This window comes from Melozone crissalis, unplaced genomic scaffold, assembly GCF_028551555.1.
Source record: "Melozone crissalis strain CALT ecotype California unplaced genomic scaffold, PUWL_Pcris_2 ptg000029l_1, whole genome shotgun sequence".
Lineage (NCBI taxonomy): Eukaryota > Metazoa > Chordata > Aves > Passeriformes > Passerellidae > Melozone > Melozone crissalis.
The window spans coordinates 8,570,128-8,593,623 of record NW_026535807.1 but is presented as its reverse complement, the minus strand read 5'-3'; the positions used below and the strand labels follow the sequence as shown (position 1 = coordinate 8,593,623).

Here is a 23,496-nt window from a genome sequence, read left to right as displayed (position 1 = left end):
AGACAGGCTACATTTAGCTGTGTTCTACAGGACAAAGTTGATGACTGCATTAAACACAGATAATATCTTTAAGGAAAGTAATACATGTGTGATTTAATTTATTATGGACAAATAGGTTACAGTTATGATAAGTAATAAAAATAATTGAACTGCAATTGGAACAATTTTCTAAAACTTGAAAGTATCAGGAAACAAGGAATACATTTAATTGCAAAGATGTAAGTAGCTCGTGGAAAAAAGAAGGATTAAATTTCTATAAACTATAATAGGAGGGTAAAGGAATGAAAAATACAAACAAATTTTATCATACATATTCACTGCATATTACCATCTCTAAGAAAAAGAGAATCAGATTATTGGTATCAACTGGGGCTTTTCCTATCACTGAAAATTACAGAAACATTATCTTCTTTCCAAATAGAAATGAACCCATGCATTGCTTTCTTCCACATTTTCTACATCACTAGTGGCAATTCTAATGTCTTTTCCAGATAATAAATACATAGAACATATGCTGCTATTAAAAGGATTTTCTTTGCTTTTTAATTTTTTTTGCTTTTCATGGTCTTTTAAATCACCAGCCACTGATACTTCTCATGATAATAAAGTCTCAGCACTGCTTCTGATTTTCACTTGCGCTGCTGTGTTTCACTCCCCTTACTTTCCCCTAATCTCCTTCTTTCCCAAAGGAAACCAGTCTCCACAACCTTCATGGAAAAGGATGTTCTGTTTTTGTCGGGAAAAGTGCAGGGCCTTCACCAGTCCAATAAACTACTTGCAGGATGCAGGAAGAGATTTCCAGAATCCCCAGTGCGAAACACGACCTCACAGCACTGAGACACCTAAACCCCATCCCTGCACCAGCACAAAAAGAGACTCATTGCACAAAAATGAATCTGTTCCAGGGCAGGATGAGCATTTCCCCATCAAGGACACACAGAAAAGCTGAGAGCCCCTGCAAAAGAGAGGAGTCTATTCTTTTGGTCCTCAGAAGTGTGCAATACCTGGGGACCAATGATATGATAAGAAATTCAAGATATATCCGAGATATTATAAAACAAACCCCATGCTTACAATAATGATCATGAGTTCAATTCAACATCCCTGGGCAAAATTATCCAAAAAAAAATCACAAAACAGCAATCCTGGGACTAAGTACCATAGAACTCCCTGACCTGTAAAAGAGACACCTGCAAGGGAATCTGATACACAGCCATGAGTCAGGAAGTGGCAGAGGAAAGAATATTAGGTAAAAAAAAAATCATTGCTTTTTTATAGCAAAGAGAAGAATAAGAAAGCATCAGGAATGAGACAATGCATTAAAAAAGTGAAGATACATATTTTTTTTTCCTCACAAATAGCAGTTACATTTTGAAATTCACTGTCACAAGGCAAAGGCCATATAGATGCAAAAAGCAAACACACAAATGTCTGTGAAAAAACCTCCACCACCAGTTATTCACCACCTTTCCTGAAGAAATGGCAAAGCTGAGGCTTGCTGGAGGGAAGCCTGCAGGGCCCTGCTGCTGAGGTACCCTGGGTGCTTTCCCTGTCCTTGCCCTGTTTTTCTCCCAGCCATCCAGGGCTGACTGCTGGACAGAAGCTGCCTGGCTGCTGGCTCTCAGGCACATAATTCATCATTGCTCAGGGCTGACACAGAGAGACCATGAAGTACCCAAATTAACACTCCTGCTGTGGTCATTCGTTAGCACAGCAATTTAAAATCTGCCAATTTTCCTCTGTAACCTTTCAGCCCCAAACTATTTTCTAACTAATTTATTTCCAAAATGTGAGCTGCTCAGTGACACATCTTTTTATCTACAAACCTTTGTGATTTCTGTTATATTTGGAGTATGATTTTTTGTTCCACAAACCCCTACAAAATCAACTTTCAACAGACTGAGCCCAGTAAATGCAGTTATGATGAAGCCAGAATATATCAGAATGAAAGATGCACTATTAATCACTTCATGCAAATGGGTATATCTAATATAGCTTCTCTACACAACCTAGTAATTCAATTTCAAAGAAAAAATCACTTACAAAAGTCTGTGCTGTCAAACATGAATTTCCATTTGAAACTTTCTTGAGAGATGTTTTACTGACAGATCTTTCGAATTGATCTGAAACTCCTTCATATCTTTCAGTTTCTTCAGATACATTTCTAATTACTCTAAAGGATTTGGATTTACTTTGAATTGGAGAAAGAGAAAGGATAGGCTTTAAACTTCTCTGAAAGCTAATAGATTCTGTTTTTGTCATGGTGGAACTCTGTGGTTTTGATAAGACGGCCTCTTCGAAGTTATATTTGCTGTGTTCCTTATTCTTCCAGTATTCATTTCCCTGTGACATCTTATTTAATGGGATCTCTTTAAAAACTGCTGAATCAGGTGTTCTTTGTCTGCTGTGGCTGTTCTCAATGTTCTCAGCACTCTGGATGAGTTCACTGTTGTCATCCTAAATTTAGGAAACAAAGCAAGAGTGGTTGGTTCCCTCTCATCATTACACAGTTCAGTTTTACATAACCTTAACACTTCAAAATCTCTCTTTAATCTCTGCCTCCTGTTTCTAAATTTACAAGGATTCTGAAAAACAGCTGCTTCTCCTGGTAAATACACTGACTATACCATAAACATCTTCTTACATCTGAAGCTGATTACATTTTTAAAAATGTCAGGTCAGATTTTGAATGCTGGTAACATCCAAGACCTGTGTCTCACCTGACATTCATAATTTCAATAGAATTTATTACAGCTGTAAACCAAAACTAAGCAATATGTCCACGATGGTGTCTTTCAATTGAATTATTAATATTCCCTATTTTCACACTGCATCTTCAACTTAAATGTAGAAGCAGTAACTCCTGCTGAGATCACTTTGCTCTGCTCTGGTAATCATATGGTACTGGATATCATATTCATTATCATTTCAATACAATTTAGGAATTTTAGAGGTTAGTTTATTAACTTTATGTCCATGCTTCTAACAAAGTCCCTGCAAAATATCCCATGAATCAAGTGTATGATGTTCACACATACCCCATCTCAACAGCAATCAGCAGGACTGAAGAGATGAAAAGAGAAATAATGCAGGAGTGCATCTAGTGTTAGCCTCAGTGTTCTTATTCCCAAGAAGGAAAGGATGAGAGCAGCCTCATCCTCATCTCATGATCTGCCATATGTTCCCACAGAGGATGTCAGGCAGTATCACCTGCAGTGCCTCTCACAGCTGAGGTGCAATCCTGCTGCACATGAAAGCATCCAAGATTGTTACTGACTTCAGTGAGTCCAGGATTACACAGCATGAAATGTATGTTCAAGAAGATAATCCCTCAGTTTTATTAATGGTACACATTTTGGAAATTTATAGTTTGATTCCCTCAGTTATTCTGTAAAAGAGTTAAATTCAGTCCATCTTGCTATTATGCGACTCAGTTACACTTTATTTCTCAGCTGTGAGCTGCAGGTTCAAATGCAAAGAAACAGATTTTATAGTTAGAAGTGAAATATACTAGAATGTTCATAAAAGGAGGAACTTTAGTAGTCACTGTAATGACATAATGAAATTATTGCATACATTGACAATTCAGCAAATGTCTACATAGTATCAAATTATACTAGATAGGTATACTAAAAAATTGTTTTCTTTCATTAACTTCATTGCTGGAAGATTTCCGCATTGCAAAGGAATTAAAGTTGGTGATGCTCAGACAGAATATGCAGCAGAAATACCAATAATCAAGTGACATTCAAAAGCTGGAATTTTGTAATTCCTTTTCAACAATGTCAATGAGCAAAACCAGTCTCCATTTGCAGCTTTAAAAAACGCAATGAAGTCTTATTTACTGAAGTCTTGAGCAGCCATAAAGGACTTGGATCTCACTCAGATCGATGATGCAGGTTTTTTTTTTTTTTTTGTTGTAATAATGCACAATTCTGGCATCTCTCTGTTAGCATAGGGGCTGACAGAGTTAGGTTTCTTTTGTCAACTTGTTACACAGGGTACACCTGCACTGAGTCCTGAGTCCTAGTTAGACACAGCAACCTGACAGAGACAAATCCACCCGTCGGTATATGGGGAAAAGATGATTTATCCTCTCTGTCTGCCTTGAAGACAGAACCTCATTCTAGGAGTTTGAGGATGAGGACTGCTTTGTCAGGAGTCACATGCACAAGGTGGCCTACCTCCTCACTGCTGTCAGCTCCTTCAAAGCTATCTTCAGTTTTGGTTTGCTCCTGTTCTCCGTTACTGTCGGGCTCCAACTCCAGTGGGGAAATGGAACTTTCTGGGGATATGTTGGGAGACGTTCCGTAAGGAGCTGATCGAGGTTTGGATGAAAATGTGAAAACCTCTTTCTGACTCCTTTGGTGATCAGCTGTTTCCCTGCTGGGAGGCTCAACAGAGGCATTCTGGGCTGAGGGTAAATCACAGCAGGCTGAACTTGCAGTAGCTTCAAAGCGCTCCTTGCTATCCAACTGAATGCTCTCAGTGAACCTCTCTGGAAACACCCATGTATCTGAAACACACAATTTCAATGCCAAAATATGCGAATTGTCAGCTACTCTGATCATTCTCATTTTCTCAGAAAGTTGTACAGCAAACTAAGTTTTTCTAATACAGAAATATTTGGCCTATTAAAGAAGAGCAAGAGTGATGAGGATGCAATGAAAAAGATCAGATTGCTTTCAAAGTGCAAAGGTAATAAAATTTCTAAACAGAGCTCAAAAAGTACACAGGCTTTGGTACAGGACATGTAAACCTGAAACTGTTTAGCCATCAAGATTTGAAACCCATAACTGAATTTTATTCTAGCAGAGCATGATTGTATTTAATATGGCCATTGATCTTTTTCTAAAGGCATTTTTTGTATCTGACATTTAAAAAAATAACAACACATTGGTGGAAAGTTCATAATATTACAGTTGCTCCTTCTTTACTGCTGAAATTCCACACTTTTACATTCAGAACTTATGGTTTAAATCTCAATTTCAAACTACTGTTCTGATAAAAAAGTGTGACATGAAAAATGTATAAAGATATCTGTTTCACCAGGTTTCCCTGAACACAGCCACAACTAATCTAACAATTTTAAAACAAACAATAAACTACAGAAATGGATTTAAAGATTGAGTGCACCAGATACACATGAAAAGACCATTTTTATGTTCTTATTGTTAACTTATATTTTACTGTTTGGAATGATGGTATAGAAAAAAAATGCCAATTTGATTGATTACAACCAATCTCAAATAGCATCTAAGAAAAAGAGAATTGCTCAAGTATGCAATACTCCCTTATCTTCATTAAAGGTAGTGTGGTGTGGATTATTCACTAGATATTGAAACTTTCCAGCTCCATAAAACAAAGTTACCATCAACCATATTAAAAAAACCCAATGAAAAATACTAAAAATGTAATAATAAAGCAGCGTTGCAATAATAAAGTGCTTGCCACCACAGACGATAGTAAGTTTAGAAGGGTATTTTGTGCTTTACTGTAATATTTTACTTTTAGTTTTGTTAGAATTACCACTTCAGGCACATTCAGCAGCTGGGGAGGAGTGAGAGTGTGGGAGGAAGTCTGAATCACCATAAATGAAGGCAAAAGAAAGAAGATTGAGATGCCAGGAGAAACAGCTGTCTTCTTACTGGGTTGCTGTGATTTTTCCAGTTTACTGAAGACAGACAGTAAAGCTACCAAACTCCAGTTAATATCCAGGAACCAGGGGAAGGTTGGGACTTGATGTATCTTGTATGACCATGGCTTGCATCTTCTCATTCCAGAAAAGACCATTTTTCAGTCTCCTCATGAAGACCATCTTTAGTCAGAACTCCCAAGGCTTTTCAAATAAACTCTTATTCTATTAGAAAATCTTTCTGGTTTAAAACAATGTAGTGGATTCTGCTTCTAATTATTATAAGCCTTGAAAGCTGAACATGCAAGTGATTCCATTTATTTTATAAATATTTTGGACTAGTTTTTCAAAGAGCATCAAGAAATGAGTGAGACTACTCAAAACTTCTGGGAAACACCCTTCAATGAGTAAGCCAAATGATTTTTAGTTCTGTATCTATAGCTACAGGTTCTTCAAAGGAGGGTGTTGGGGTGGAATTCTCCAGTCTACTATCATTCAAGATTGTGTCACATTCCTCTGACAAAGCAGTTTTATAGGCAATTGGAATTACATGTGAAGGGTGGTACACAAATAAAACAACTGAAATAATAAGAGAAAACACAGTCATGAACATTTCACAATTTTATGCTTTCGGTGTACTTTATATCTATATAAGCTACCTTTATTAAGCTACCATTCCCCCTATAAAAATGAAATGAGAAGAGGCATATTTTCATGAGTTTTTCAAGTGAGGCTGAACACAGTCTTTGGATGTTCAAGGACAAAGACTCAGGAACTGTTTTTTCCCCAACTGATTCTGTGACCTAACATGACTGAAAAACTCTGTCACACTAAATCCGTATTTTCAATTATTCAATTATTTATTCTGTAGGAATCTGGCCCATCAAGACTGAGATTGTTTTAAAAGTTTTAGGACCTGGAGAGATGCCTTGTTCACAGCTTCAGAAATTGCTATACAGAAATGACATAAAAATATTATTTATCCCCAAACTTCAGCTAGACAACTCTTCAGGATGTGAAGAATCTTTTTCCCAGCTATTTTGGTTGCTAAGTCTAAAATGATGTTTACCCTTTTTCCTAAGGCAAAAATATTAAAATTTTTACTTGCTGCATTTATCAAAACAAACAAACAAAAAATCTTCAAAAGTTACCTAGCTAAAAAACTTTTTGTATTTTTTCTTATCTCAGCACTTTGCAGTCTTCTTTCCAGTCTGGCACCAACCCTTCCAGTTTAATCTAGACACATTTTATTAGGTTTCCCTGTCGGTGCTGAGACTAACATCAAAATACATAACATAAACTCCTTCAGTATTCAGAAGGTCTTTTCCCCATGATAAAATTAGATTTGACATGTCTCATGCTGCCTTTGTGGTTTACAAATATGCACTAATAGCTCAGGCCACTGTGAAGAGCCCTCTGGGGTATGGTTATGTACTTAGTGTACAACCCACTCCAGGAGAATTCACTAATTCTTATGCACATACAACTGGGAAAGCATAGAGAGGGGTAGCTTAATATTTTTGTCTACTGACTTAGCAACAACCCACTTCCCCCCAATCTCACCTGTTCTGTTCTCATTCTAGAATAACTTCCAATGTAGTTGTCGCTGTTTAATTTGTAGAGGGCATTACAGAAAAAATTGTGTAATGAATTCTGAAGGAAACAGTGTGATGAATCTCTTGCTTTTTTAAGATTTTAAGTCAGTTTTGAATGAAGTATCAAAACATGAAAAAGAAATCCTAGAGCAACAGTTTTTATCAAGTGTTTAGAGAACATGAGGCAATTAGAGACTTAAACTCCTGATTTCTAATCCTGGCTCTGCCTCAAATATCCAAAAATTTCTTAAACTTTAGTCACCATTATAATGTCTTGCCCAGACCAAAAGGAGTTCAGAAATACAAAGAACTAATTTAGATTTATTAATATCTCTATAATATTAGCCTGAATATTCTGCTTTTTTAGTCTAAGCCACCCTGTAAAGAACTACATTCATTTCTAGAGTTGTTGAAGAAATATACTTGAGATAGAAATAAGTCAAACCCAAACACTCATTTGCATAGTTCTTTTTCTTAATGAAATATCCAGGGGGCAGACAAAAAAGTCTGTATGATTTGAAGATGACATTTTATGCTGGTTACAGAGTTCAGGAACTTCTGTAACCTGCAGTCAGTGTAGCAGTCATCCAATAGTCCACAAGTGAAAGGTACTGGGAGTTCTGGACTAAACAAAATTCCATTACCTCTCCAACAAAAACTATACTAGAGTTTCTTTTTAACTCATCATTTCCATGTCAATTGTAATGAATAATTTGGAGTACATTCTGAGTAAAATATGCAAACTACTACGTAATCACAATATTGCAGCAAACAACATAAATGCAAGAATGATCACCTTAACATCTAATTAGCCCTTCTACACAGTCAGACTTATGCTAAAGCTCCTAATCACAGCCTAACATTATAATGAAGGCTTCAGCATTGAGTAAATAAGATTGGCATAAACAGTGTTTATTCATTTTACCTCTTCTCTCAGGTCAAGTTTATCCCACTTTGGAAGATGTCCAGAACAAAGCCTAGAAGGGGACTTTGCTGATGAAGAAGTTCCTTATAGGAAGTTCTTCAGAAAAAATAAATCCAGTACTAATGGATAAAGAAATCATTAAGTCATCTATGTAAAATGTGATAAATTCATATACTGAAAAAAACAGAAATCTGCAGACTGAGAGTGACAACAGTGACAAGCAATGAAAATACAGAGAAAAACTCTGTAGGACTGTACCTCACAAACTCACATAATGCATTTTTCTGTCTGTACACACAACTAAGATTATAAAGAAACAGTTTTCATTCTTTGACATTCAAACAGCAAAAGAACAGACTTTACACACATCTTTCTTCCTCAGTTCTCTGCCTCTGAATTTATGAGAGGACATTCAGACAGGCCAGCCTACTGCCCTAAAGTTGTCTTGTAATATCATCTATATTTTCATTAAATAACAAGTGTTGATTAATTTTTTTTTAAATTTTGTCACTAGATAGAGGTTTTGGTGTTCTAGATGAAAAAAAAGTAAAGATAGTGATTCCTGCCCCAGATTTCTCAAAATTCACATAAATAGGAAGGAATGAAAAAATTCTCCAGAAGACTTCTATTTGCCTGAAATATCTTGGATCTCTTTCAGTCAAGTTATGGAACCCATAATAGCAATTATGAATTACTGAAACTGCCAGAGTATATAATATTTTCCTTAATATCCCCAAAGAATAAACACAAAGGAAATCACTCACAATATGAAGGAAAATCTCATTGGGCAATTTTGAGCACATTTGAATGGTCCAAACACTTTTCAAATTGGTGACTATGCCTTCTAATAAAAAGTAATACTACTTTTTATAGAGACAAGGGATACTTTTGCCCCAAGAATGCAATTCCCAGACTCATGCAAAGGAAGTAGAGAGACAATGTATGACAAAAAAAATCCACATTTTTTGGCAGAGAGGGAAAAAACTCAAAATGTAAGCTGAGGTGTCTTTCTGTGAATAACAAGAAATGAATCACCATTGAACTCTATAAACAAATCAACTCTTCCCTCTTCCTTTCTCCCCTCCCCTCGTGATATTACATAGGTACTGTAGTTAATATTCTAAACTCTTATCTAGGACAAGTAAAATTTCTTGTACATTTCATATTTGGAATGTTCAGTGTTAAATTTATTAGGGATTTAAAGAATAAATTATTTTTAGTTCTTTTCCTTTAATCATGAGAGCATGGAATTTTTCTTTTGATATTCATTCACTGCTCTGGTACTCTGCTTAATCCTGCAAATCTTTATCAATGCTCTAAAGAAATTCTGTTGCAGGGTGCTTGATTTCCATAATCCCCACAACACAGATGTTTATTTTTTATATGAACTGATTTTGGGTCCTTTGAAATTTACAACATTGCTTCAGACCACATAGAACTGAAATGTAAAATAACATAAAATGAGTACCATACCATTGGTTATCTCCCATGTGGCTTTGGCTGCATTTTTTGGAGATAATCTTATATGACTGTCCTTGTCTGGTGATGGTACTTGTGGTGAGGTGAGCTGAAAATCTGCTTCTCCACTTACAGGTGTTGTCAGAGTCTGAATTTCAGGGTCTGAAATGCAATGCAGAAATGAAATGCCTGTGAAGACTCATATTGTGTGCATATGGGGCTTTGTACTGGGGTGCAAACATCTAAACAGCATGGGAATCTTGCAGGGCAGCAGGAGCAGGGCAGCCACAAGGAAGGAAAAATTGAACAAAAGGTATAGAAGAAGGGCAAACCATAGTAATTATAAAAAATAGGCTTGCAAAAGTCTGCAAAACAATCAAGAACCATGGCAGCAGCTCAGTTATTTTCACAGCATGAGGAAAGAGGAGCATGTGTATAAATTGTGGGTACTGCCAGCAGGTGATGATCCCTGGCTCAATCACTCACAACACAAATAGCTGCAGAGAGAATGAGCATTTATTCACCCTCATACAGGAGAATAAATCATTATTTAATGAATATGTCTTCAGTAATTAATTAAGTAGATAAAGGATTAGAAAAACAAAGAATTAAGTCCTAATTCAAAGGCACAATCATGCAAAAATTTGGCAGTTTGAAAAGCCTACATATTCTTTGCTTTATGCTCTTACCATTTTGATATTCATTTGCAGTTGTTTGGAGAGTACTTCTTTTGCCTCCTTGATCTAAAGTATCATTGCATGGCCACAGTGGTGACTCCAATCTCTCATTTTCTGGTGTGGTTTCAGTTGGTGTTCCTGAAGTTTGAAGTTGGCACGATGTTTTGCTACCCAAGGTCTTTGTTACCTTGAAAGACATTATTTCTTGATGAAAGACAAAAATATAACAGCTTTCAAAATACTCAAAGGTAAAATACAGATTAGGAATTACACTTTTTTTCCAAATATATATTTCCAAATCTTTTTTAAACAGTATCTTTTCACAAAACCTCATGGTGGGCTCTATTCAGTGTGGTATCTTCAATCTTTACAGTCAAGTAGCAAGCAGAGTTTTTTTTTTTCCACTGAGTGAATGGAACAACGCAAAGAAAAGGGAAAAAATTAGAATTCACTATCAGAATAAAAAGACTAAAACTTATAGTTATTCTAGACCTCAGGAGTATTTTCTTCTTTGAAGAAAGGAATATCATTTTACAACCTGACTTTCAAGTGACTTCCTACACAAGAGTTGGCTGGATCCCTTATTCTCGGTGTTAAACTGAAAACTGTAGTCCTGATCAGATTCCAAAACTCTGCATATTTGTTGCTGGCAGCCTGGGATCAGGTGTTTTCCCTGGCATTGTAATTGACAGGAGCTACTGTAAGGCTGACTATCAGAGAATCCTGAAATATAATTTCTGCTCTGCATTATGGCTCTCATCGTAAGGAAAAATATTTACACCACAGAGAGAGAGAGAGAGAGAAATTTTAGTAGTCTAGGAAAAAAATTCAGAAAAGAATGGTAAGACCAATTTCTGTAGAGAGAGGCATCTTTATGTCTGATGCTGCATCAGCATGTTTCATTTAAGTTTTGAAATTCGCCACTCTCTTGTGGCTCAGTTGCAGTACTGAATCACTTTGTTGTATTTAGTCAGGGTCTCCCTGCAATTAGAGCCTGCTGTCCTTGGCCTTTCAGGCACCCCTTAGAAGAGGTCTGGCCTCTCTACAGCCCCACATTCATTGAAAACAGCAACCAGATTTCCCCTTGGCCTCCTCTCCTGTGGGATCAATATACCCATGCCCTGTGCTGGAGCCACCCGTGCATTTCCCTTGTCCTCCTCTGGGTGTTACAGGATCTCTGGCACTGAGACCTATCCCAGTTCTCTGGAGGCAGCCTCTGGAATAAACCTTTAGTTTAACTCCTCTCCTTATCAATATCTTCCTTTGTAAAAGGGCCACGGTGTTGTTGGAATTTAGCCCTTCTTACCTTTCCAGGTACCTTTGCATTGGTTCTTCTGTTTGAAGATGGAGGTGGCCCAAGGATCTTTGACCCAAATGCAATATGTGATACATCCTGAGTTTTACCATTGCATGTGTTGCCTTGGCCTCTATTACCCAGAATGCCTAAGTTAAGAAAGTTAAGAATTAAAAAAAATTACAGTACTTACAAACCATAAAAAGTAGCTTTTTTTTTTAGAATCAACTAAAAGAAAAAGATTATGAATACTAAACATATTTAAGAGTTATAAGCCTTTAAAGTGCACTCCCTAGAAATATAGGAATAGCAAATGCACATTGTCTGCAAGTGTGTCAACATATCAGCAAGAAACTTTTGGTCTATTATAGAGATATAATTCTAATCTTCTTGCTTTAAAGATTTATTTAAAAGTGGGTTATTTATAAACAAACAAAAAAAAAGGTTTGCAGGATTTCTTTAGAACTTCAATGAAAACCTAACTTCTGACAGGGAGAAAAAAGAACTCTAATTAATAAATAACAGAATAAATAAATAATAACACAAAAAAAATGAAGGCAAGACTGTCAAGATATCAGTCACAGCTCAGAGAACTATTTACATGTACCCTGCTTTTTGAAATTACTGAATCTACTCTATTACCAGGGCTGAGCCCTAATATTGCAAATGCACTCTATTGCTGCTAAAATATTTATTACTCTTTTTTTTTTTTTTTTTTACTGCTTAAACTGTAGATTTATTTTTATAAGTCTTTTAAAGCATGGAAATTGCCAACCAGTCTTCAAGACAAAAAGTAAACATGTAATGCAGGTGAATGTTCTCCAAAAAATTTAAAAAGGAAGGACAGTAAAATGGTTACACATTAATTTCACCATCAGGGTTGTAGAGCTGCACGTACTATCTATTTTCCTTTTATAATTCTCCAATATTGTCAGTGAATTCTCCTTTCCAGAGCTGATAAAAATGGTATCTTCACATTAATTTATATTTAATATTTACAATGTCCAAAGATATTTTCTTGCTACAACTTGTATTAAATTGCTGTCTCACTTTAGAGATTTGACACCTTCATAAAGCAATAAAGTAGAAACAAAATATTCTGCCGATTCCCCTGAGCATTTTTCATAACCTTATTTCAAGATCAGCTTTATTTACAGTGTCATCAAGGAAATGAAAAACAGATCATACATTAGCCACCAATATCATCATTTACTGTACTAATAAGCACAGAAGAAGCTCCCTGCTGCCATTACCTGACTCTTTTCCTGATGTGACATTTGGTTGCTGTTAACAGCTGCCATTTCACAAGATCAGATGACCTGTCTTGGTTTAACATCAATTTCTTTTTTACTGGCTACCTTGGGATGTTGTTAGCTCCAATTAGAAAAGCTGATTTGCATTAAAATCTCTCTTAATGACCACATTAATTGACTGCAATTAATTACCTACATCTACACATAATAGTGTGTTGATGACATAATGAAATAATATGTGTAATTAAAAGTGCATGATACTAAAAATAATTTGGGCTTTTGATTATCAAATAAACAAAAAAGTTTAGTGGATTAAAGGAAGATTTTCCAATTAAATTTACCTAAGCATACCAAAACTTCCACTTTCAAGCAGACCAACATCTGAAATTTAAAAAACATGTCTGGAAGGACACATGCTATGTTTATAAGGTGGGATTGAAGACCACCACCACTTATGAATAATTTTACAACTCCAGATTTCCGATAATGAACATAAATAATCTATGTTTCTCTATACTTCTGTTTTATAATGATGATCAATCTGTTTACAAAATTGCTTTAAAGAGATAATCAGTACTTTGAATCAAGACAATAAGGACTGGAAATATTTTTGCCTTGGTGAAATTCTGCTGTTGACTTTACTGCAGGTAGGAAGCAATACACAGTTTTAAAGCAAAACAGCAGCTTTACTAAAAAGCTCTCAATTGTCTGACTCAAGTCTATTTAAGCAATTTCACATCTTGGCACTTGTATCTACAATTCAGTTTCTACTGATTCTTGGCTTACAGATCTTACTGAAGCAGACATGCCAACTTAAACATAAAACACAGGAAACGCTGGTCTAGAACTGGCCAGTAATCTCTCTAACATTCAGTTCCAAAGGCCAAACCCAACACTTCAGAAATAGCACAAGATAATTCAGTATGGACTTGAAATCATCTGCCTTTAACACAGTTCTTAGTGTAAGGCTGGCAATACTTGGAAGCACAAAATTGAATTTTCTCTTCACATTTTTACTGCTGCTAAATACAACATTACTGTTACCTATATAAATTGGCAACTGATTTTGGAATCATACCAATTTCTTTACTAGCCTCTTTTAGCAGTAGATTTCATATTTTAGTCTTATTCTGTGTAACATGGCATTTTCTTTTATGAGTTTTTAATTTTCAACTGCAACATCACATCAAATGATGTCTTGTTTTTGTGCCATGAGATAAGAAAAACAGCTTTTATTGAACATCCTTTGTATCACTGGTTACTTTTTAAATGCCCTTATGTAGATTTTTAATGTTTTCAGCATATCTTATGTGAGAGATTATCATTCATGCTGCTTCTCCCTGAATCACTTCTTGGTCTGTAAGATATTTTCTGAGATGGTTTAGCTGATAATGTATAAAGTATTTCAGATAATAATGCAAAAGTGATTTAAAGGTTTGATACCTTTTTCATTTCCTATGAATTTGAATTTCCTGCTACTTAGTTTTTAAAAACATATTAAAATCTGAAAGTTCTACTGAGCTGTATCTTTGGTGATGATAACCTGCCAGCCTTGATTCATTTAATTTTGATCCTTTAAAGCTTAACTGTAGCTATCATTCCTCCCCACTGTAGAATCCTCTGCATTTAGCAAAGCTAGATTTTATGTGATGTCATGTTCCACATTTACCCCATACAGTGGTCCCTAGACCATAATTTTTCAACACAGTGGCCACAAGACATAAAACCAATAAACCTTGCTTTGAAAACTGTGATATTTCCTGCATGTTACCTGCTTTATTTTTCAGGAAAAAGTAAATATGGGATTTCCAATCTAACAAACTTAAAACTTTCGGAAGTCCCACTCTTTATTAAACCAGTATCTGTATCATAACAAAATTTTGCTCCCCTGTTATTTGCTTCTCTGTTGAGATTATTCATAACTATGATAAACAATACAGAGAGTAGAACAAAAGCTTTTTAGCTCTCCTGCTGTTAGCCTTCAGCTGTAACAATAATTTTAAATTTAATCCTTTCTTTGCTTTCTCTTAGCTTTTATCCAAGTCAATAGCTTGTATTGTAGCACACCACTGCCCAGCTTCTTTAATAAATCTCTTCAGTGCAATGCTGCTAAAGTCTAAATTATATGGTTCATTATTTTGTAGCTTAAAGAAACATTCAAATAAGACAAGACACCAATAAGACAAGATTTCCCTTTTCAGAGTATAAGCTGAGGACACTGCATACTCATATTGCCAGCAACGTTTCATTGATGTGAACATACTTTAAAAAGAAGTGTAACAACTTCACTGCAAAATGCTTCAATGTACATTCATATGACATCTCAAATATTGTTACAAATCTCAGGATTAAATTAGAACTGTTTAGGCTCCACACAGATCTCAAACTATAGAACACACTTGTGTCTGTGTGCTTGAGGCACTACAAGTGTGCAGGAGTTGTCATGTTTCATTTTAAGACATTGGAACTCTAAACATGGATATTTACAAAACAATCAATTGTTTGCACACACACTGTATGGATTGTACTCACAGTATTCTAATACAACAGAATACCTGTTTCTTGCACTGCCTTTTCCCTGCATTTTGTTTTTGGCTTGTGAATTTCATTTAAATCCAGCAGTTGTGTAACTTGTGGGACATCAGAATTGAGCTGGCAGGTTGGAGGAATATCATCTAAGACCTCGTATGGCCCAGGTGTAACAATGGATGTACCTGGAATCAGAAAACATGGGCTTTACTTCATGACACTATGGAATTCAATAGGACTTGCGTTATTTGGTAGATTACATATACTTTAGTTCATATGGCTATAAAAACTAAATAGATTATGGTAATTTGAAAATATTGCTGCAATTGGTCACTTTTTATTGCAAATTTTAAAACTATATTGTGTATACTTTTAGGCCAAAAAATTTGAATACAGTTATAGAAATAAACACTAATGGCTGGAGTAGTCATAGAGAATCAATTTCTTTGATTTGTCAAGAGAGCAAACAAAACAATAATAAAATATATTTTGATAATTTTTTTTACAACTCAGCTTTAATTGTAACACTGATACAGTGATTTTCAGATAAAATGAACAGCTAAATATGGTATTCATATCTGTGGGATTGAAGTAGCGAAGAAGTCCCATATATGCAAATAAAGAATTTAACAAGCTTTAATTCCAAACTTTGGACTCCATTATGCTTTCATGATAAACTAAAAAGCTGTCAACCTATGTATTCTTGTGACACCAGGCATGGCAGAATGTGAGCTGATTATCTCTGCTTTCCCTTTGATAACCAATATAGACTGAATTTATGAAAGCTGCTCTCTGCAAAGAAAGGAATCCACGTCAGAACCATTCCTGATGTTACAACACAAATTAATTGCAAATTTTAGAAGACTTGAATATAATAAGCAAATGAATTAGCCTATTTTCCAAGGAAAATAAGAGGAAAACACAACCTGAAACCCAAACATGAATAAGGGATCAAGTATTGCAATTCAAATAAAAAAATCAAATGTCCCATGCTGTATTTCAGTGCAGGACATATTTTTTCAATTTTTTTTTTTTTTTTTTTTAGCCAAGCCAGTACATTATTTATCACTGTTGGGCAATACTTAGTGATAAAACTCATACGTAAGTTCTGCATCACTATGGAAACAAGAAACTAGGTATAGTTTAAGCTTGTGTGCTTCAGTGTCATGAGGCAGAAAAGATGAAGTATTTCCTCTTCTATCTCAATGATCTCATACAGAAATAATTTCTCTGTATATATGGTTGTCCCCTTTGCATTTACTGTCATTTTAAAAATTCAAAACACAGTGTATATTTGCTACTTGAAAAGGGTAACAAACTCATTGCACCTTGAAATCAGTTCTTCCACCACACCAAGGAGTTTGAAGCAAAGAGCTCAACCCTTGTCCTGGTTTCTGCTGGGAAAGATTTAATTTTTGTCCCAGGGGCTGGTGGAGGGCTGTGTGTTGGATCTGGCATGTGAGCAGAGCTGATGACACACTGGAGTGTGAGTTGTTGTCCAGCTCCCCAAGCTGCCCTGTCAGGGAGCAGATGGCAGGGGGCACAAGAAGCTGAGGGGACACAGCCAGGACAGCTGACCCCAGCTGACCCCAGGGATATCCCAGACCACAGGGCAGTGTGCTCAGCACATCAACTGCAGGGAAAGCTGGCTGGGGCGAGTTGATGTTGGTAAAATTATGCAAATAAAAACCAATTGTCCTTCTTGGGTATTATTTACCTTTTTTCCCCCCTGGTAATAACAATTTAGCATTAAGGTGTTCTTATCTCAACCCATGCATTTTCCTACTTTTACCCTTCTGCTTCTTTCCCCCATCCCACTGAGGGGAGTGGCTGTGTGCTGCTTAGGTGCTGGCCAAGGTTAAAGCATAACAGCTCTCAATACGATGTCATTACATTCAGTAGGACTAAACTAACTAGTCCAGTCATTCTGAGAGGGAAAAAGCTTTATTAAAGAGTAATTGTTATATGAAACTTAATTAATAATAAGAAAATTACTATTGTTTTTCTTCACTTGGGTATGAAGTATAGAATCATTTAAATTCAGCCAAACCTTCAGCTGTAATGAAAATTTAAGATGGGTCTAGAGAACAAATTTAGAAGAGTAGCTGAGGGAACAGGGGTTGTTCAGCCTGGAGAAAAGGAGGCTGAAGGGAGGGAGACCTTGTACAGAGGTAGGTGTTGGTGTCTTCTCCCAGGCAACAAGCAGCAACACGAGAGGAAAGAGCCCCAAGTTGTGCCAGAGGATGTTTAGATTGGATAATAGGAACTCTTTCTTCATCAAAGGGTTGTCAGGCCCTGGCACAGACTGCCCAGGGTGGTGGAGTCACCATTCCTGGTGGTATTTAAAACCCAAGTGGGTGGGGATCTTAGGGACATGGCTTAGTGGTGGCCTTGGCTGGCTTAACAGCTGGACACAAAAGACCTTAAAAGTCTTTTCCAACCTAAACAATTCCATGATTCTGATTCTATTCCTATATTCTATATTCTATTTCTATATTCTATATTCTTGCCTAGATAAGGAAGTTCAAAAGCATACAGAAAGTACTAATGCCCACCAGCTGTGTAATAATCATAGAATTGATAATGAAGTAATTAAAAGTGTGATATTTTAGTATGCTTACAGTTTATTAAAGCTGTTGACTCATTATGTTAGCTGCATTTTAGAATTTTGGAACTCATTTAGAATATTTAAGCACATCTCAGAAGCTGTTTAGAGTGGAAGGGAAAAAACAATGCACCAATGGAATTAAATTAAATGAATGCCAGTGAGAGCTTGAACTGCAGTTTCCTGCTGAGAATTTACCACATTCTCTCTGTAGACATTTTTAATTAATATTTTTTCCAATCTTACCAACAAAAAATCAGAGGAGTAATCACAATGTTTGCCTACTCTCTCCTATTGGCTGAGTGTTTCCAAATGGAAAATACATTTTGCTACACTTATAATTCTGTTAACTACCCCTCCTTCTGAAACCAGAAACGTTTTTCAGGTATGTTCCTTAAAAGATGAAAAATGAAAATTTGAATAAAATAGAAGCTGAGTTATTCCTAGGGGTGCCTTTAAAATAAGAAAGTGCCAGCTGTGCTTTTGAAATTTCTCCTCTGTTACTGCAAATACCAGTGAGGAAGGAAGTTCTCTCCTTGGAAAATGATGATTCAGGATTATGATGTGAGTCTGGAGACTGGTAAACTTGACCAATATCAGGTCCAAAAAACCCTGTTATTTTTCAGCTCACTCCAAGATTACTTTCCCAATAAACAAGGCCACATTAGGATAACTGGACATGATCTGAGGTGTTTATTATAGTTTCATAGCTCTGTTTCATAAAATGTTTTGTTACAATTTTGTCTGCATTATTTCAGAAAGAAATCTCTCATCAGCTGCTAACATCCAAAATTAAGAAAGCAAACAGCAAATGCTGCTGTTTTCAGTACTTCTCTTTCCTCTCAGATACTCTGTTCCTGAGCAAAAATCAGATTTCTATCAGCATCAGACACCCTCATTAAAACAAGCTCTCTACTCGATAAATCTTGCCAGAATTTTTTCAATAAAATACTTCTAAGGAATTCAGTGTTTAAAACACAGGAGTACACACATATTTAATTAGTTGCCCTAAGTCCAACACTCTCAGACTTAATATGCTGCACTACCACTTTAATTTTTATTAAATCATGTAATCCTTCAAATTGCCAATCTGATGAATAAGAAACTTTTGATTTTATAACATGAACAGTTATGATTAAGACTAGACAGTAATTAAAACACACCATCTTCCTCAGCTGTAACTGGAGGCTTGAATTTTAAAGTGAAGACCTTTCTTAGCTTACAGTTGGCTGAAATAGTAATTCCATCCAAGGACTGGAAGAGAGCTCCTCTGAATATTTCATAGGTAAATGTTACCAAGTCAATACACATATTGCACCACTAGAAAAGAAAAACAATACTCTTTAGTAAAATCCATGAGCTGAGGCTAACACACCTTCTATACAAATAGATGGCCTTGAGTAGAAATGCAGCAATTTTCATTTAATTTGCAGAACTGTAATATATTTTATATGATTACTCGTGTGTAAAATTCAGCTGAGCAATGGTTGAAATTTTAAGGGAAAAGAAAAGTAAAAACAGAATGATTGTACAGGCCTGATTTCCTTATAAAGTCAAGGTAGAAATATTAGCTTCTAATCCACAAATAGCAAATATTTTTGAGAAAAAATTTAGGTGCATACATTACTGTTCAGGTCTTAAATCTGAAATTTTGGAAGGAAAGGAATACTTGTTTTGAAGACACCAAGTAATGCACTGAAAGATTTAGTATTTAATTATAACTGATACTTCTAGTGATGAGGTTGAAACAGAATAATTTGTAGGGATACAATACAGAAATCTAGCATGTGAAAATGCAAACTCTGTTCTGCTGATGGAACAAACAACTTATTTTATATCCTGATTCACAACCCCTCATGCTGATTATAACAATCAGCTTGTGTATACAGTAAGGGGAACTATCAGAGCCATGTAAAAGATCTATCTTGTCAAGCAGATCACTCCCTCCTTTATCAAGATCCTCCAAGATCAATCACTGCAAGCAGAATGCTCCCTCCTTTAAGCAAAAGCAATGATAAAAAGGCAGAGAAGCATTTAAGGGAGACAGATATGTATTCAGATACACTCAGGAATACAGATCTACTCTTTAAGGTTGGTCAAGCATTAAGGTTATTAAAATATTTTGTCATTATAAATGATCAGAGCATCTAGACATATCTGATTCATGCTTTATTATCTAAATTAAAATTCATAGCTGAAGTTCATCTTCTGCTTGAATTTAACTTGGTGTACATTAATGCACACGTTAATCCTGAAATACCTGTACTAGTCTGACATCAACTAACTGAAATTACACTGAAGAAAAAAAATTTCATTTCATTGGATTTTGAATTAACAGCAACTTCAGGGGTATCATCTGATACATATTCATTTAAAAAAAAATCCAACTACTTATTCCCACAAAGCAGAACACTTCTCAATTTTAAGTTGCCAAAGCTGCTTTCATTTAACCTATCTCAAAAAAAGTTATAAATTCAGAGTTTTTTTTTGTAAAATATTCTCTCTCATGTCTAGCCTTAAATTCACAACTGCTTAGTATACTGTTATCTAGTTCTCTTCCTGCAAATATAAATTTTAAAATATTTGAAATCTAACTATTCTCATATCAGGTTTATTTTCTAAAGCAGCATTTGACGCTCCAATCCTTACGTGGTTACACAGTAACCATCAGGCTTTGTATCCTGTCAGCTATAACCATATTGTGGCTGGGAGAGGGGAACGAGGAGAAGAAAATTGTTTTTGTTTTGTTCTCATCAGTTTGACACAGAGATTGTTCTATATTTGGAAGAACCTGAGGAATGTGAAAGCAGCCATCAGCTGCAGTCTACCTCCAGTGAATGTCACCAAAGGTCACTACAGGAGAAGGGACACACGAGCAGGAGCACTATCATGAACCAGTGTCAGGGACACAGAGAATTTTACAGAGGCTGGATCAACAGGAGAGGTGAAGAAACATCACAAACAGCAGTAATTTTATAAAATGAGAATGAATTCCTAATATAAGAACGAGTGGTTCTGATGCCATCTGGTAAAGGGGACATACAAAAGTGTCTTTAATCATCTTCAATCAGTAGGAGCTGAGTTCTAAACAAGTAATAATTCCAAAAATTTCATAATATACACAAAATATTTCAGATTTTCAACCTCAGTCCAAGTAACATTCCCAAGGTACCTACTATTTTGCGCTTGATCATAAACAGAGGAATTTTGGCATGCAGAGGGGTTACAGACAACTCCTTGTGCACCGTTGACAAATACAATCTTCTTTTAATATTGTCAAAATCAGTTATCCTATAAAAGAAAAGTCAGGAGAGAATGGAACAGATCTTTGTCAATTCAATAATCCAATATCTTTGGGAAATCACAAAAAACCTGTTCATGTGCAGAAACCTTTATGTCAGTGACAACAAATATGGAATTAAAAAATACTTTTACAAGATGAGTAATGAGATTTCTTTCTCCAATTCAAACTTTGTGGCTATATCCCTGCATATATAAAATCACTTTACATGCTAATTTCATTTCAACAGTCTACACTCTTTGCTAGATTTCCACAGCCCTTCAGAGTATGAAAGAATTAAATTTGTATGAACTAAGAACCCAGTAGCCTTTAATAATCACAAGTATTTGGCCCCTTAAGTTTGTCTTATCTTGGGGCCTGCTAACTAGAAAAACATTATTTGCTTTCTTTTCCTAAAAATGCCTCTGTCACTGCATATAGATTTTTTTCAGCTTAAAGGTAAACACAATACATTGTCTATCTGTTTTACTTCACAAGGACTTATCTTCAAAGGTGAATTATAATGCAGAAGTTTATTGCTCACTATTCAGGTCATCTCACAATGATACCAAGGACACTGAATTTCAACATTTCTAATAAATTCAGACTACAACCATGGTCACAAAAAAAAAAAAGGTTTCCTTTAAACTGATAAAGAGGGTAATTTTTATGTTCTGTTTCCTTCAAGTCCTGTTAGCAGCTGTACTGGTTTTGGCTGGGATCCAGTTAAATTTCTTGAGGGCATCTTGGAGAGTTCTATGCTTTGGGTTGGTGCTGGAAGCAGTGCTGGTAACTCAGGGATGTGTTTTTGGTAACTCAGGGATGTTTTCACTGCTGCTGGGCTCTGCTCACACAGAGCCAAAGCCTTTTCTGCTCCTCACCTCATCTCACCAGACAGGAGGCTGGGGATGTGTGAGGAGCTGGGAGGGGACACAGTCAGGACAGGAGATGCCTCCTGACCCAGGGGATGTTTCAGACAACACAGAGCCATGCTCAGCAGAAAGAACTGTGGGGAAGGAGAAGGAATGGGGGAAGCTGAGAGCTACCTTGTTTTCCCATGCAGCCATTACAGAGCATGAAGCCCTGAGCTCCTGGAGATGGCTGAACATCTGCAGGCCCATGGGAAGGAATTAATGCCTTGTTTAGATTTTGGTTCCATGTGCAGCTTTTGCTCACCCCATTAAACTGTTTTTATCTCAGGGAACAAGGTTTTGCACTTTTACCCTCGTGCATTCTCTTCCCCAGGAGAGAGAGGGGCTGCTCTGGCTCAGCTGCTTCCAGGGGTGAAACCACAGCAGCAGCACAACCCTGACAGTCCCCAGCAGTCCTCCCTTAACACTCCAGAGCACAGATATTACTTTAAAGGCTGCAGTCTGGGAGAATATGGGGAAACAATGATTAATTTACCTATTATTTTGAACAAGCCTATTTCTAACAGATGGGTATTTCTCTGTAATTAGCAGCCCCTCTGAGATGACAAACACTTATAAAAAACAACTTTTTTGTCAGTACTTAGTGTTGCTAAAAGTAATTACTCATAATCATTGAAATGCTGGGTTTTACTTTAAAACAGTAAAGACTGTCCTGTAGATTTTTTTAAAATTTTATTTATTACTGAAAACACTTTTTCATTAGCTAAGGACTACCCGTAGCTTAAATAATAAAATTATAAATTTGCAGAATAACACCACAAAACATTCATAGGTTTCCTTTGGTCAACTTAGGAGGACATTACTCTGTGACAAATTACATACTTTAGTTATTTTTGCCAATTTGAGAGTTTAAGCAAGGACAGTACAAAGTATACTGCAAGTATGTAAATATCAAGTACAGGCAATAAAAATACATAAGCACCTTCTTGTTCCCCCATAGTCATTAAGACCATCACCCAAAGCAAACTGTTCACCAGCTTTGCAGAACTTGCTGATTCTTTCTTCTCCCTTGCAGATAACCTGACCTTTAATCTGTTCATCCTCATAATATGGGTGGGCAAATGAAAACAAAGTGGAAGACTCATTATCTGTTTCATTTTTAAAGACTGGCAGTTCCTTTTATAAATCACATGCACTTGAAAAGCAGAAATCCCACTACTGTGCCAAGAAAAAACTATTATATCCTCACTATTGCTATTGTTTGACATGAGAGATTCCAAAATCAGCAGCACATATTTTTATGAACGGACAAATTATATCAAGTCCTTGAAAAGTGATTTCATCAGAACACCTCCAAGTGTCTTACAGTGCTG

General features: G+C 36.0%; 1 protein-coding gene across 1 annotated transcript in view; it reads right to left on the bottom strand.

The window, feature by feature from the left end:
- Positions 1-23,496, bottom strand: part of CFAP20DC (CFAP20 domain containing) — a 64,267-nt gene that overhangs the window by 26,787 nt on the left and 13,984 nt on the right. Inside the window, exons 6-13 of the mRNA XM_054280947.1 lie at positions 21,148-21,262; positions 19,131-19,291; positions 15,393-15,571; positions 11,597-11,733; positions 10,303-10,477; positions 9,629-9,775; positions 4,185-4,516; positions 2,044-2,457 (exon numbers count right to left, since the gene is read on the bottom strand). Of these exons, the coding sequence (XP_054136922.1) occupies positions 2,044-2,457; positions 4,185-4,516; positions 9,629-9,775; positions 10,303-10,477; positions 11,597-11,733; positions 15,393-15,571; positions 19,131-19,291; positions 21,148-21,262 (1,660 nt within the window). The remainder of the gene's footprint in view (positions 1-2,043; positions 2,458-4,184; positions 4,517-9,628; positions 9,776-10,302; positions 10,478-11,596; positions 11,734-15,392; positions 15,572-19,130; positions 19,292-21,147; positions 21,263-23,496) is intronic.